General features: G+C 51.9%; 3 protein-coding genes across 3 annotated transcripts; all 3 read left to right on the forward strand.

Annotated features, from left to right (window-relative positions):
* Positions 1-18: 18 nt before the first annotated feature.
* On the forward strand, positions 19-2,236 carry SUB2 (Suppressor of the cold-sensitive snRNP biogenesis mutant brr1-1; the record flags this gene model as incomplete). Its single annotated transcript, XM_024906309.2, has 5 exons — positions 19-250; positions 947-1,357; positions 1,415-1,775; positions 1,849-2,106; positions 2,188-2,236. The coding sequence occupies 5 exons, from the start codon at positions 19-21 to the stop codon at positions 2,234-2,236; spliced, it is 1,311 nt and encodes a 436-aa protein (XP_024765000.1).
* Positions 2,237-2,607: 371 nt separating this feature from the next.
* Positions 2,608-2,964, forward strand: TrAFT101_000779 (uncharacterized protein; the record flags this gene model as incomplete). Its single annotated transcript, XM_066126146.1, has 1 exon — positions 2,608-2,964. One exon carries the CDS (start codon positions 2,608-2,610, stop codon positions 2,962-2,964), a length of 357 nt encoding a protein of 118 aa, XP_065982245.1.
* Positions 2,965-9,682: 6,718 nt separating this feature from the next.
* TrAFT101_000780 (uncharacterized protein) lies at positions 9,683-14,265 on the forward strand. Its single transcript, XM_024903297.2, has 2 exons — positions 9,683-11,638; positions 11,707-14,265. Exons 1-2 carry the CDS (start codon positions 11,233-11,235, stop codon positions 13,383-13,385), a joined length of 2,085 nt encoding a protein of 694 aa, XP_024765004.1. The 5' UTR covers positions 9,683-11,232; the 3' UTR covers positions 13,386-14,265.
* The last annotated feature ends 678 nt before the right edge of the window (positions 14,266-14,943 follow it).

Genomic DNA, 14,943 nt, shown 5'->3' on the forward strand with positions numbered 1-14,943 from the left:
CCGACCATCAATTCCAACATGTCTCACGAGGAGGATCTCATTGACTACTCCGATGAGGAGATTGGCGCCGCCAACGAGACCGCCGCCGCTGCCGCTTCTAACGGAAAGAAGGGAGAGGCAGCTGCTAGCGGCGCTGTCGACAAGAAGGGCAGCTACGTCGGCATTCACTCCACTGGATTCCGCGATTTCTTGCTGAAGCCCGAGCTTCTGCGTGCTATCGGAGATTGCGGTTTCGAACATCCTTCGGAGGGTCAGTCCTGAAATTCTAACACCATCCCAAGTCAATCCATACAATCACAAATGGTTCCCCTTTCCTTGAAAGCAAGCGTCCGTCCATCTCGCAAGCAAAGACACACAAAATAGTTGAGAGAGAGGGGAAGAGAAGAAAAAAGGAAGCATGATCGATCCAAGAATCATAATAGTTGGCTCTGCAGTCGACTAAACTGGTCACTATCGTTGTATATGTGGCGTCTGCAGTTGGCATGACAAAGACTCTCCAAAGACCGAAATTTGTGGCATTCACAAAAAAAAATGTGAAGAAAAAGAAAGGCGAATGCGGCAGCTCGTACAGATTCCTCGAGTTTGCCGGTATGAACTGCATGGACAGATTTCAACTGTCCCTTGAATTCACTCGGGGAACGGGGGCTGCTAAATAAGGCTTTGGAGATAGTCAAGCCAAGCTGTGAGGAGCAGAAGAGCAAGAAATTCAAGTCCTTGTGTCTTATGGCATGACGGACGATCGCCAGCTGGGATCACAATGGCTGTAAGAGCCCCTCTCTGTCTTTGATGGCTTGAGGAAAAGTAGATCCCAGCCTGTGCTGCGAATTTATACATCTAGAAATCACGTTTATGCTGCGACGATGGACGGACCTTGACGCATATTGCCCATCGTTCGTTGCTACACTTGGTTACGTACACTAAAGTCTAACTTCCTCGCGATCGACAGTCCAACAAACATGTATCCCCCAAGCTCTTCTTGGTGGAGACATCATCTGCCAGGCCAAGTCTGGTCTGGGAAAGACTGCCGTCTTTGTCCTCGCCACGCTTCAGCAAGTCGAGCCCGTTAATGGCGAGGTCTCGGTTGTTGTCATGTGCCACACTCGTGAGCTGGCCTACCAGATCCGAGACGAGTACAACCGATTCAGCAAGTACATGCCTGACATCAAGACCGGTGTCTTCTACGGCGGTACTCCCATCAAGAACGACGTCGAGACTCTCAAGGGCAAGGACACTTGCCCTCACATCATTGTCGGTACCCCCGGTCGTCTCAAGGCTCTGGTCCGCGACAAGGCTCTCCGTCTCGGAAGCGTCCGCATCTTCGTTCTTGACGAGTGTGACAAGATGCTCGACCAACCCGGTAAGCGCAACGTGCTATCTCACTACCAGGTAACAATTATGTTTTAACACGACACAGATATGCGTACCGACGTGCAGGATGTGTTCCGCGCTACCCCCCAGCAGAAGCAGGTCATGATGTTTTCCGCCACGCTTGCCGAGAACATCAAGCCCATCTGCCGCAAGTTCATGCAGAATCCCACAGAGCACTATGTCGACGAAGACACCAAGCTCACTCTCCACGGTCTCCAGCAGTACTACATCAAGCTAGAGGAACGCGAGAAGAACCGAAAGCTGAATGAGCTTCTTGACGACCTTCAGTTCAACCAGGTCATCATCTTTGTCAAGAGCACTGTCCGCGCGACCGAGCTGGACAAGCTCCTCCGCGAGTGTAACTTCCCTTCTATCGCTGTCCACTCTGGAGTCAGCCAGGAGGAGCGGTAAGTTTTCAGAAGACTCCTATGATGCGACAGACGAGGTTTGAGGGATTCTAGTTGCTAACTATATGGACAGTATCCGCCGCTACAAGGAGTTCAAGGAGTTCAAGAAGCGTATCTGCGTTGCCACTGACGTCTTCGGACGTGGCATCGACATTGAGCGAATCAACCTGGCGATCAACTACGACTTGCCTGGCGATGCCAGCTCCTACCTCCACCGTGTCGGACGTGCTGGTCGATTCGGTACCAAGGGTCTTGCTATTTCCTTTGTGAGCACCGAGGGAGATCAGGAGGTCCTCAAGGAGATTGAGAAGCGATTCGAAGTCGCTCTTCCGTAAGCAAACTCCCCTCCCAATGTCTAAAGCATTATGTATTTTTTTAAAGAAAAATGACAACTAACTCTATTGCTTTACAGCGAATTCCCCAAGGAGGGTGTCGATGCCAGCACCTACATGGCGTCTTAGACAGCCAAGACAGCAGCTTCGCGATTCACTCGGACGCTTCCTGTACTATTTTGTTTGTGCGCGTTTACGGTCAAGGGTTGACATGAGAAAAGGTGACGAGGCTTTTCTCAGCTTGTGTCGCCGGAATCAGAAAATTTGGGAGAATAATCGAAGTCGTTTATACTGTTACGTAGCTTATTTTATCAGGAGCCAAAGGAAATGGTAGGCTGAAACGCCGTGGTTTACTAGGTCAATTAAATGGATTTGCGCTTGAAAAAAAAAAAAAAAGGGTGCTGATGTGGCCAGTTCTGCCTCTTACTGCTTTGTCCTGCCTATTCCGTTCTGTTACACGGAGTCGATAGACTGAATGATAGCGCCTTAGTTTACGTGAGATGAATCATCTCGTCTTAGGCCGCGCTTTCAAGCCAGGGTGTTCCTGGTACATATCTAGGATGCTAGAATCTTCTTTTTCTTTCGGAGGTTACCTAGAGCATCAAAGAGTCATCTCCCTGGTCTCGGTCAGCTCCTCACGATCCATGTTCGGCGGCGGCGGTGTCGAGCATTTCGGCTGTCATCCGATCACATGGCTGCCATGGCTGCCTGCGGTAGTGGATGATAGTGGGCAGCAAAATGGAGCAGAAAATGGCGGTTTGGTTTCACGCGCCACAATGCTTCGCCACCTCTTGTCGGGCCTCCGATCATCGCTCGCCGCAGAAATCCAGCCATGTGAGCATGCGAACTGTTTATGATTTCAGATGTACATATGTATGAAGCGAAGATAGATACCTTGTATTAAAATTTAGCAGGGCATGCGGCGTAGCGTCTGAGAAGTCGACGGATCAGTCGACTTGTGGCCTGTAACAGTTTCCATTCCACCCAGGCAGCCTCTTAGCTTACCCTAGACGAAGATGAACGGAACCGAAGGGGACGAGGAGAATAATGAAATCCTCGGCGCGGCGATATTCACGCTCGATATCCATGCTTCCGTCTAAATTCCTCGCGTCGCGGTGGCATCAGTATGCAGTAAAATGAAGTGCCGTTGCATTCTACGTGTCTTGCTGCAATTGAACCTCTCTGTATCAAGTAGTGCGTATCGAATCACCAAATATGATTTCACACAGAATTGCCGTCGATTAACTCACCATGGGCCAATGGGAAAGCAAAGGCAGCCAGCTGTCTCCTCTCCTTTCTTCCACCTAGCGATATTCTCTCCATTTACTGCCAGCCCTGTCAGCAAATGTCACTGACACGTCGTCTTCGATGCCTTGCTGTTATGGGCTCCACTATCTAAGCAGATTTGTGCGAAGCTACACCGGGCTGCTCTATTTCCTGGTATCGTTACCGCCGTATTCTTGAAAAAAACACGGCAAGGCAATAATATACCGAGTATGAGAAGATCATATACATAGCAGCAGCCAGACAGACTCACGCAGGAATCCGAATCGATGCCGAATTCGGGCAGTAGTGCGATAGCTGAGCAGTTTCGAAATAGACACGGCGTGCTGAGTCATGCCTTATTATCGCTTTAGCTTTAGGCTTTAGCCAAGGATAGCCGGAGGTCACGAAGTTGGGCTGCAACCAATTGCTAGGCAGATCCGCCCACTGGGGAGCCCTGATACCTACGTATGCTCATCCTTATTCACTCGCTATTCGGAACTGGGCCATCGTTGATATGGTAGGCAATGCTTTCACCGCCGTGGTAAAGCACTTGACGAGCCACATGGCAACGAGTAGATGATGGCAGGAGGCCGCACCCATAGTCCTACTCCCATGATCGTATCCGTGTCTTGAACGCAGTGGACACTTTGTCAGAGCTCCGCCAGAGACAGACCAACGCCAGGCACAACATGTAACATCATGCCTACAATGAATCAGGCAGAGACGGCAGAAGTGGAAACTTCCAATGGCCAGGTTCTCGGATTTTCTAAGACACACCCATGGACTCTCCCTTGATGGCAACCTATGCCGCTTGTTGTCCCAGCAATGGAATCGGTCTAATGCGCCAATAACGCCGCTATAGAGACAAATGCGTATGATGGAAATGCCGACAAGGCACGCTCGGTATCAGTCATCCGCCGAGTATGAGAGTTCCCTACCACGTATAGTGTCAGAATGAGCAACGCTGCGGCGGATGTGTGTACTTGGCTGAATCACTATCCGCGAGCCGAATCCCTGCTTTGGCTTCGTCTCGTCTCTAACTGGCTAGCCTCATTCTCCGGCGCTGTGGCTGGCTGAGTTTACTCATTGGCCTGGCTTGGACGGAGCTGTCACTGGTTGGCAATCAAGGTAGGAGAGGACTCTATGCTAGCAGTGAGTTTGTCGCTAGTAAAGGCCATGCCCAATCAACGAGCTATCGTGACCCGGGAAGGGCATCACCGCCAATGTTCCGCGGTCAGCGGTAGAGGGCATGTGTGACCTGGCATTGGGGATACGTGTCTGGGACTGATTGAAAGAGAGAAGGCGGTAATAGCTAGCATGTGGGCTTGATTTACGCAGACGTTTGCCGCTGCTTTTGCAGAGCTGTGGCATGGCCCGAGTCTCTGTCCCCTTTGGCCGGGCTCTCGTCTGACGTGGGAGAGATGCAGCGGCAAGGCGCTCTGCAACGAGCAGGCGGACAATGATAGCTGCAGTTTGATAGAGCAGACGGAGCCTTCCTATCCTCTCTCCGCTTCTCGCCTCGCCTTCCCCTCACGCACTCATGCAGGCGTATGCAGTCAAAACGAGCAGAGACACGCAGAGATTGTGGGGGAGACCCGCATGACATGAGAAGGGTGGAAATCATGACGCTGGTGCATGTTTGTTGAATATGCAGCCATGCGAACCGCGTACCTTTTCCGTCATAACCGCCGTCACTCCCTGGTGGACGGCTAGACGCATATGTGCCTGTAGGATTCTGAATTGTGACAGTCTTCGCCCGGGAGAGTTGTGAGCGGAACCCCTCATCGTTGATGACTTGGCTGGCTACCCTAAGCATCGACCTCGCTGAGGGCACACTCTCTGTGTACTAGGCACAGTATTCATTAATAGGAGGCTCGAGTTAATAGATAAGGCCCCAGTTTGAGACACCTTTTCCCTGTGTCTGCCAGACATGACTACGGTAGTAGCAGTATTTCTAGCTGTGTACCTGATAGGTACCCTTTCCACTGATGTGTTGCAAATCGCAGGCATATGTTTGGTGGCCTGCATTTTAGCATAGCCTCGGTGTGACAGAGCCTAAAGCTTGCCTGGCATAAACCTATTAGCAGAGCGAGCGCTTGAGACTTTCGCGGTTAGTTTGCCTGATAGTGTAAGCGCGTTTCCCAAAGCCCATCCTTCGATTCCCTTGATTCCCTTGATTTCGATCTCAAAGTTCTATAAGCATCTCTTCTGGTAAACTACTGGCGAGGAGGGGCAGTGACGTTAGGCTGATGTGTGGCACCCACTACAGGCGACAGAAGGCGGCGATGCAGCGTGTTTCTATTTGTGGCCTGGCTAAGTGCGCTCTGGAGCCACTGCCGGAGGGGATAGGCGCTGATCTCCGGGGCGTATTGGAGTCAAGTCCAGGCGACATCGCCTCGATAAGTGCGGATGAACGGTGGGAGACTAGATTCCAATTGACCTGCCACGCAATTTCGGGCGAAGTTGCTGCAGCTTGATAGCGACCTGTGGTTGGAGAAAAAAAGGGTCATCTTAGTGGTGCGACATCAGGCTGCATGTTGGAAATTTAGCAGACGCTGTACCTCGAGAGATACGGCATGCTCCCCTGAACAATGCAGGAAGCAAAAAGTAAAGGAGGGTCGCAGCGAGCTGAGTCTCCCTGGCTCGCTCCAGATAACCCTCATTCCCCAGGTCTTTCCTTTCTTTTTGAATGGCCATCGCCTCCATTTTGCTCCTGGGAACTCCTGGGAAGCGCTGCAGGAACTAAGACGGCGCGGCGCCAACGGTGACTTTAGATGGATGACTCAGAATGGCCACTCCTCTCGCCTATAGATGTGATTGTAGGTTCAAGCGGTTTTTGTGTCAGCGCGTCAAAAAGTCAGTCCTGTTGGCTGTTACTTCTCTCTCTCCCTCACTTGTGAGACATGCAAGGCATGGCTGGGCAAACCGATAGCACATGCTTTTATTAATTCTATTACAATTGCTTTCTCCTCATGTTGTGACCAAACGCGACCGATTTGTCATATGCTTCTGCCGCCATAGAACTGCTCAGCGTCTGGAAAAAGAGCGACTGCGTGCTGGATGCTAGGTAGGAAGCGTTCTAAGCAACCTGGCTTGTTTCAGGAGTTGGATGAAATCGCACAACAGAGGCATCAAATGCCGAAGAGATTGCGTTCGAAGCTACTTCTGCATCTCTCGGTGCTATGAAAGGAAAAGACGCGTTGAGCTGTATCCGTATTTGACGACTCTTTTTGGCCCTTTTGGGCCCGCGTGGCGGATGAGGATCGTCCCTCTATAAAAAAAGCTGCACGACATTTCTGGAGTATAGAACGGGGACGAAATTGCTTCCTGCCGGGAACTATGAGTAATGCCGTAGGACTCCTACTCTCACTGCTGCTTGTCAGCTTGTAATCTGGACGAGCACGTAATAAGCATCCGAAGAGCTGATGGCTTCATCCTGCAATGAATCTCTCACTAGTACCACCTAGTACTAGCATGCGGCCTATAGCGATGCAGCTGGACTTCTAGCCCACTTCCTGTGAAGAGCGTTGCAAATTAACCAAGAGTAAATGGTGGCGCCGCTTCTGCCAAGGTCATCCAGCAGGTACCTACTCAAACGCTGGCAGTATCCTACTGCCCAGCAGCTGGGGCCTTTCTAAGGGACCACGTTGTGAGCGAAGTGGTAGTTTTTGAGACCTGCTGCTGCTGTTGCTGCTGCTGCTCCCTCCCATCCTCATGCGTTGCAGCTGTTACTATCAACTCATGCTTGTGACAGCCTGAGACCTTTTTCTGTGTCTGCTGGTGGTGTGACAGCACAGGCAATCCTGGCGAGAAGCAAACTAGAAAGAGCCTTGCTCGTTCGACGCACTTGGATGGCATGGCACGGCGCGGAAGCATTCCTAGATGCGCTGTATGTATCAGACCAGGGTTTGGAGGTGGCTAGTTGGAGCTGGCACTTTCAGTAGCGCCTGATGCCTTTTGAGGACTCTAGCCCAGAATATCCCTGACAGCGGCCAGACCGCCTTTGCCCCAACATCCCAGAAAGAGGCGTCGAGAGTCAATCACGGCAAGCCGGATCCTTGTACGAGGACACATGCAGCACCGGCACAGCTGGATAGCAGGAGGCTGCTCCGCGATGCAGTTCCCCGGTTAGACGAGGCGCGCAGGCATTTCGCGAGAAGCACAGCAAATAATATGTACAGTAAATGCACTGTCTGATTTCGGTGAAGATGGCGCCGTTGGCCACGCTGCAAACGACGAGAAAACTGGAGTGGGCTCGGAGAAGGCGGGCTGGCGAAACGTGGGCTGTACGAGGCCGAAATTGAGTGTGCCAGGCGGGCATCGAGAAAATCGAAATCGAAGCTTAGTCCGGGACTTTACAGCTAGATCAGGCATCCGCCGAATACATGCGGTACAGGGTACACGAGTGTAGCAATGTGCGCGTCACTGCAAACGCGTATTAGAGACCTTGAAGCTACAAGGCAAGCTTGGCACCAACGTACAAAGTACACCTTTCAGCAGCGCCTTGCCCCGAACGGGCCGCTTTGTTGGCTATAAGAGGCTGGATGGATTTTGTTCAGTTGTGCGTTCCTTGTGTGCTTAAGAATAGAAGATTGATTGCAAAGTATAAGAAGGAAAGTGCCGAGGCTATTATATAACAAGATGAGGATGAAGAAGAGGAAAGGAGAGGAATTTTCTCCTCTTCTTCTTTTGTCGGAGATGAGGAAAAGCGTAAAAAGAGGCCGCTCTCAAGGCAAGTGCTACTTGAGGGTACCTATTATCATGTATGTATAGTACCTGTTAACGTACGGAGAATGCCACGCCGCAGTCATGCCAGATTCAGTGAGTGGTTCTCGGTGCTCGAAACATGCACCCAAAGTTCCATCGCCCGTACCGCATTACATTTCAAGCATGGCGTGCGTATCGTATCGCATCTGGTGCGATCCTTCCAAGAACTGCCTGCCTGGGTACTCTCGTATTTTTTCCGCGTCTGTAGTAAGGATTTCGTAATCATCTTTGCCTGTCTGTATCAGAAGGCAGCAGCAAGCAAGAACAAGCAAACCTAGAGCTGGGCCACTGATTCAAGCAACTCGCCTCCCCCGCCCGCTGTCCGCCACCACAGCGATTACGAACAGCCAGTTACAGTGGCGTATTACAACGTACAACGGGTACCAGGCAGAGATGGTAGAGGCGACGGGAATGAAGGCAGCTCAACGGAAGGAACGAGGCACAGGGAAGCTCCTTTTTCACCTCTTTCTCGCCTTTCATTGCCTCTTTCTCTCGAGACGGGCCATTGCGACCGAGTGCCTGCCCAGCTGCAAAGGCAAAGTCGCTGCCTGGCTACTCCCGTCGTTGAATCCATTACCTCATTGCCTCACCACCTTCCTGCTCTCGTCATGCTCCTGATGCGATTTTGGAGGGGGCCCGTGCACCCTGATGGCGACTTGGGAGAGCAGAGCAGCGTTGGTTAGCAGCAAAGAAAGAAACATACCCAACTGCAATAAGGAGCAGCAAGCAGCGCCGCACAACACTGTACTGTAAAACTGCACAGCAGCCTGGGCACGAAACCAGAAGTGTAACGGTGCTGCTGCTGCTGCGGCTGCGGCCAGGGATAAGCCGCCGCCATAGGTCAGACACGCTAGGCCGCGCAAGGCAATGAGGCCACCAAAAAAAAAGGAAAAGAACGAAAAAACCAAGCCACCTACAAGAAAATGGCCGTTATTAGCGCAAGCATTTTGGGGCAGTACAAAAAGCAAACATCCCACTGCACGAAGTAAAAGCGCTGGGGGTTCAGCAGCGTGACATCCATGACACAGAGGCGAAATAAAAATATTTCGCATCTTGCTGCCAACGCGGGAGAGAAAGGCTCAGCCAAAGGCAAAGGACCTAATCAAAACTGGTCAGCAGAGTCAGCATACTGGACCGTATTCATTCTGTACAGAGGCATAATATACAGGTACCTTCTGCACACGCTTCCACTGTATGGCATGAGCGCAGCAAAGCGTGTGGAGATTTGGGGACCGACCCCCTCCCCAAAAGCAACGAATGGCGCTGGATTGACTTTGGAGCGTCCCAGCCTGGCAGTGATTCGTCGACGCGGGAGGGGAATGTGCGGGGCTGAGGAGCCCCTTGGGAGGCCAATCAGCGCGCGTCTATCTGCGCAGCGCAGTCGAGGCGCAACGACGAAAAGGAAGAGCGCTGGGTGGTACCTCGAAACCGGGCTAGGCCCAAATGCGCGCTCCCTGCTGCTCCATAGTACCTTGGCCCCCTGTACTCCCGCTTGGTGTCTCGCTGGTGTCTGCCGCTTGCCCCGGCGCCATTTCCTGGGCGCTGCGATTCCATTCAAAACTATGCCACGACCCCCATGGCAGCCGTCGATTCTTCTCTTCCCAACGAACCGTCACCATGAAGTTCGGTACCGCCCTGTAAGCTCGCCAGCGACTCTCGAAGTCTGCTCTGGTGCCTCTCTACTCTCCGGCGCATTTCGTTTTTGTTGTTAATCTTGGGAACACAACGTCTCTCCTCACTTGCCTTTTTTTTTCTATTTCCATTTTTCTCCTCCTCGTCACTTATTCCTAACCCTTTTCTTGCGCTTTGCACTGCTTGCAGCGGCATTCGCCTGTACACTGAGAACAACGCATCAAAAAGGGCTCCATCGCATCTCAGGCCAGCTCATCAGTCACCTGGACGCAGAAACAAGGGGAACCGTCGAAAAAATTACAGACAAAGAATCACAGCAACCGCGCTGCTGCCTGTGCTTGCTCATTTAACCCCAACACGCTCTCTCAGTCAGCCCTTTTTCCTGTGTCATCATCGTCCTTCGAGTCCCTTTGTTTTTTTTTTCCTGTCTAGTGGGCAAATCGACTCACTCACCAGGCCTCGCTCGCCACCCGCATTTTTTCCCGCTCAGTTGACCAGCAGCGCTGTGGCCCCGGCCCCCCCAGGCGGTCTCCCTTTGCTGTTACTGCCTAGCCTTAGCTGCCCAGGCGCTGCGCTCCGAAATCGCCAGCGCGCGGCCGCCTGCCCTGTCACTCGCCACCTCAGCGGGAAGAGTCACACAACCGAGTGTCTGTACCCACTCGCTACCTGAAGCTCAGCGATTACGCCACGCTTCCAGGCTGTCACCTCGCCGTCGCCGCCTTGCACCCGCCCCTAAGGCCACGCTCGGAAGAGTCACCGCCGTCGCGATAAATACGCTGCCGCCGCCCTGACAGCCTCGTCTGTGTCTTTATCCGTACCTGCATAGATCGATGATCCCTGGACCGTCGACATCCTTGTAGGCGCGCCGACAAAGCACCAACAGCAACTCACCACAACTTCACAGCCACACGGTCGCAGCGACCTCGTCACCACAGCCGCATCGTCGTCATCGCACGCACCTCGACTTACCTCCCGCCCCTGCACCGACCTCAACCGATGACAGACTTGCTCTAGAGTCTCATCACCCCCTCATCAACCAGCCCGCCAGAGCATTGGAATCGCGATGCCTCTTGCAATCTACAGATTTATCTCTCCAGTCGCCGTCTCAGTTTCGTCCTCCGGTCTGCTTGTTCGTGAAAAGCCGGCTCACGTTCTTATCTAAGAAAGAAAGCCATCTTTATACATCTCGAACACGGTTCTATCAGCAGCGCATACTGCTTGTTGATGCTGTAGAACCAGCAAGCTTGACTCGGTAACCTCGAAACTGCAATAGCATTCCGGTTGACATAGCCTTGACGGCGACTGGAACCATCGCGCCAGCTTGAAGAATCAAGCTGACATTGTTATATACACACATCTCATCCATTTCACACGCCATACATTGATCCTCCCGTTATAGCATAATCCTCACCCTCTTCCTTTTTTTTTCTTTTCATATTTCCTTATATATCACCTCCAAGATGCCGTGTGATACCACCATTTCCCCCGCCTACGACCCTTTGAGTCAGTACTCCTATAGCTCCTCCGCCTCATCATCCTTGGCTTCAGCCTCAGTGTGGTCTGGCTCCGACACCGCATCGCAGACCTCGGACGATGCCTCCGTCTCCACCACTTCATCCGACAACGACTCCTGGCAGTCCGTCTTCCTCTACCAGGCATCCTCGACCGCCAACCAGGCGATTCGTCGTCACCCTGAGGCTCTTAACCAGCAGCAGCAGTCTGCGCCCATTCCTATTCCTGCTGTCCCCGCTGAACTGCGTCAAAACCCTAGACGTACCGCAAGCTCCAGCGGCAGTTCGGGATGTCACCCCCCCTCGCTAGTTCGGCAGTCGGATCGCAAAGTCAACTTTGTCGACAGCCTCGTTGGTACGTTTCTCTCGCTGACATGAACATGATTCTCTCCGAGTCCCCGTACTTAGCCTTCATTGCGATAGATTCATCGACTCAGATTGTCGAAGCCATCTGGCCGCTTTCTTCTGCTCCATGCCGCCCGGAACCTGGCAACAGAACCGTGCTCCCGCTGAGGACATTCATCCAGGAGACTCTCCGGCGTTCGCGCACGAGCTACTCGACGCTGCAAGTCGCCCTGTACTACCTGGTCCTCATCAAGCCCCACGTTTCCAAGCGTGGCTTTACTGCCGAGCAGTACGAGGACCGCTACTCTGACCGGGCTCTTCAGTGCGGTCGGCGCATGTTCCTCGCGGCTCTGATTCTTGCATCCAAGTACCTTCAGGATCGAAACTACTCCGCGCGTGCCTGGAGCAAGATTTCTGGCCTCGGTGTTCAGGAGATCAACCAAAACGAGGTGGCTTTCCTCCTTGCTGTCAACTGGAAGCTGCACATTACAGACGAAGTCTTCCAGAGATGGACTGAGATCGTTCTGAAGCATACACCTCCTCCTCCCCCGCCATCGCCGGGTGCATTCTCCCAAACTCTGGCTCAACAGACCTTGAAATGGAAGCAGGCTATTCTCAAGCTGAATCCGGACTTGACCAACATTGAGGGGCTCATGCCTACGCCTCACTTGTCTGCTGCGCGATCTAGTGATCTCTGCGCGCTCTCGCCTCGTAGCATCCTCAACCTTCCAGTCGAACAGCAGCAGCGACGAACTCCTTCGGTCCTGGCCGAGGAAGAAACTTGTGATCCCAAGTTGACCACAAAGTACCTGCCTGCTATGGAGCCAACTCCTGTGATGGCCTATTCAGCTACTCCTGGCAGAATGGCCCCGACATTGGGTCTTCTCCCGACGCCACGTCTCACTCCGCAATCAAGCGGTATGTGCACTCCTGCAGCGAGTGCTGCATCCCAGCTCCTCGGAAGAAGCAGCGCAATGGGTTTGGCTATGGCTCAGGCTGGTGTCACCAGCGCCGCCGCCCAGCATCTGGAACGCTTCCCCACGACGACCCTGTCTACTTCTCCTCAGAACTACTGCCCCGCTCGTCGATCTTCGCTTGCCAACTCCATCTCGACCATGTCCTCTCCTGAATCGATGGTCTCGGATTTGTCTCACACTTCTCGCTCGTCCTCCGTTTCGTCCGCCTCGTCTCTGGCTAGCGCGACCCTCAACAATCCGTTGATGGCTCAGTCGCGATTCCGATTGATGAAGGCGATGAATGAGAGAGCAAGCCTGAAGACGACCATCCACACCGTCTCGGAGAGCAGTGAAGAGTATGGTTTTTCGTCCTCCCCCGAATCGTATACCGGCCCGGTTGCGAAGATTGGCGGACTTCGGACGGAAACCTCCCTGTCAGCAAGATACGAGCGCGAGCTGGAGCGCCAGTCGCGAGAAGCCGCTTCAGATGCTGCACGCACTCTGCAAGATCTACATAACCAGAGCATCCATAGTGTTTACTACGCTTCTGAGGCGCCCAAGACCGGCACTAAACGTAGCAGAACCGCATCGCTGGACCAGCCTCTCCAGGACCATGTCCGCGAGATGCTTGGCGCACCCTACGGAAGCACTACTCGCTTCCAGCAGCCTGCCCTCTCCACCTCTGGAGACACGAGGAAGAGACTCTGTTGCTCCACAGAAGCAGCAACCGGCTACCAAGTAGCAACGGGCAACCACAACTATGGCCTCCGAGAGCCAAGCTTCTGGGAAATCCTTAACTGAAATTTACATCTGGGGCGTTCGTTTGTTTATGACCTGTCAAGCTTAATGCGAACTATTTTTTCGCCAACAATCTAATGCTGTTAACTACTACGGATCGGTCTGGCTGTAACTATTGGTCCTCATTTCTCTCGCTTTTTATTCTCTTTTTATTATTCTGCAATTTTGTTCTTCCCTTTGTTAGAAGACTTGCGCGATTTTATTATTCTTTTTTTTCCACGGATGGCGCTCGAAGGAGAGAGAGACCAAGGGATGTCTCGTTTACAACAGAGCTTTTGATAACGCACAGCCTGGGGGCAAAGGGGCACTTTTTTTTTTCTGCAAACGATCATAAACCACCGGAAAGATGGTATCCAAGGCAAGGGATTGGGATGCCTTTGGAAAAAGTGCGTTTAATCTTTTTTTACTGTTTCCTCGTCCAGGAACACAAAGGGAAATTTACACATGGATGGTATACAACGAATGGTGATGAAAGATATCCTGTATAGTGTGGAAGAGAGCAATTTTAGGTGATGATGGTTGATTTAGGGGAAGGTTATGGAGAGGAGAGGAGAGGAGCGAGAAGCTGTTGCATGTACGACTAGTAGATGATGAAGAAGAAGAGGCAGCTGTTTTGTTTTTTCTATTTAACTTTTCAACCTTTTTTTTTTTTTTTTTTTCTTTTTTTTCTATTTGCTCTAGGCAGAAGCTGATGCCTCGTTCGCTTTGGATCCAATCCTGTTTCGAAAGAACATTGGGGATAAAGCGAATGAGGGGAATCGAACAACATGATGAGCAGAGACTATTGATTGTGCCTTCTTCTCCATTCGTGACGCATGATTCATTAGACAAGCTAGAAGGTGACATTGCTATCAAGTATACAATAAACCGCCCATCAAACGGACTAGCATAAAGACTACTACGGTACTAAACCACCAAGATTCCTGTTTATAGATTTAAAGCCTCTATTTAGCCTGCCCTCAGCGAGTAAGTATTTCTTGATTTGGTACCCAAAACTCCCATCAGCCACAGCTGACGAGTAAGGAGCAGATAAAGAAGGGGTGTAAAGTAATGCCCTTCTTCACATGTACACAATGTACAAACAAGTTTCAAGACCAGGCACATGTTACTTTTTTTTTTTTTTTGTGTGTGTGTGTGCGAGATTAATAAACCTAACTTCGGCTTCCTTCAGGTGTGCGCTGCGCTGCGTTGTTGCGTCGCGTTGCGTGAATAAAAAAAGGGACATCTCTCTATACGCGGCCGCCCACCGAGTGAGTCATTGCAAAACCCCCGGAGAGACCAAAAAAAAACATGGGGGGGTGGTTACTAAAAAAATTTCGCTTCCCTCTCTTGCATTCGTTACTATTGAGGCCGGGAGCTTGCCTGATTGGGTAAGCGGTGGCGAATGAGGGAGGGTTGGCGGTTTGCTCCGGGTCTATCTTGGATTGCGAGTGCGTGGCTTGTGTGTAATTTGAACTTCGGTGTTATGCTTAGTAGGACGTCTCATCCCATGGGCTACCCGATCCATCTCGCCGAAGAGGCACCTTCCTGTTCACGGTGGAGTCATCATTTCTTGTGGCTG

Source organism: Trichoderma asperellum, chromosome 1 (genome assembly GCF_020647865.1).
Source record: "Trichoderma asperellum chromosome 1, complete sequence".
Taxonomy (NCBI): Eukaryota; Fungi; Ascomycota; class Sordariomycetes; order Hypocreales; family Hypocreaceae; genus Trichoderma; species Trichoderma asperellum.

Bases quoted from the DNA above. Each gene is read 5' to 3' on its own strand.
- TrAFT101_000780 (XM_024903297.2), top strand. From the start codon at position 11,233: ATGCCGTGTGATACCACCATTTCCCCCGCCTACGACCCTTTGAGTCAG. The intron at 11,639-11,706 runs GTACGTTTCTCT...TCATTGCGATAG, and splicing joins CTTTGTCGACAGCCTCGTTG to ATTCATCGACTCAGATTGTC.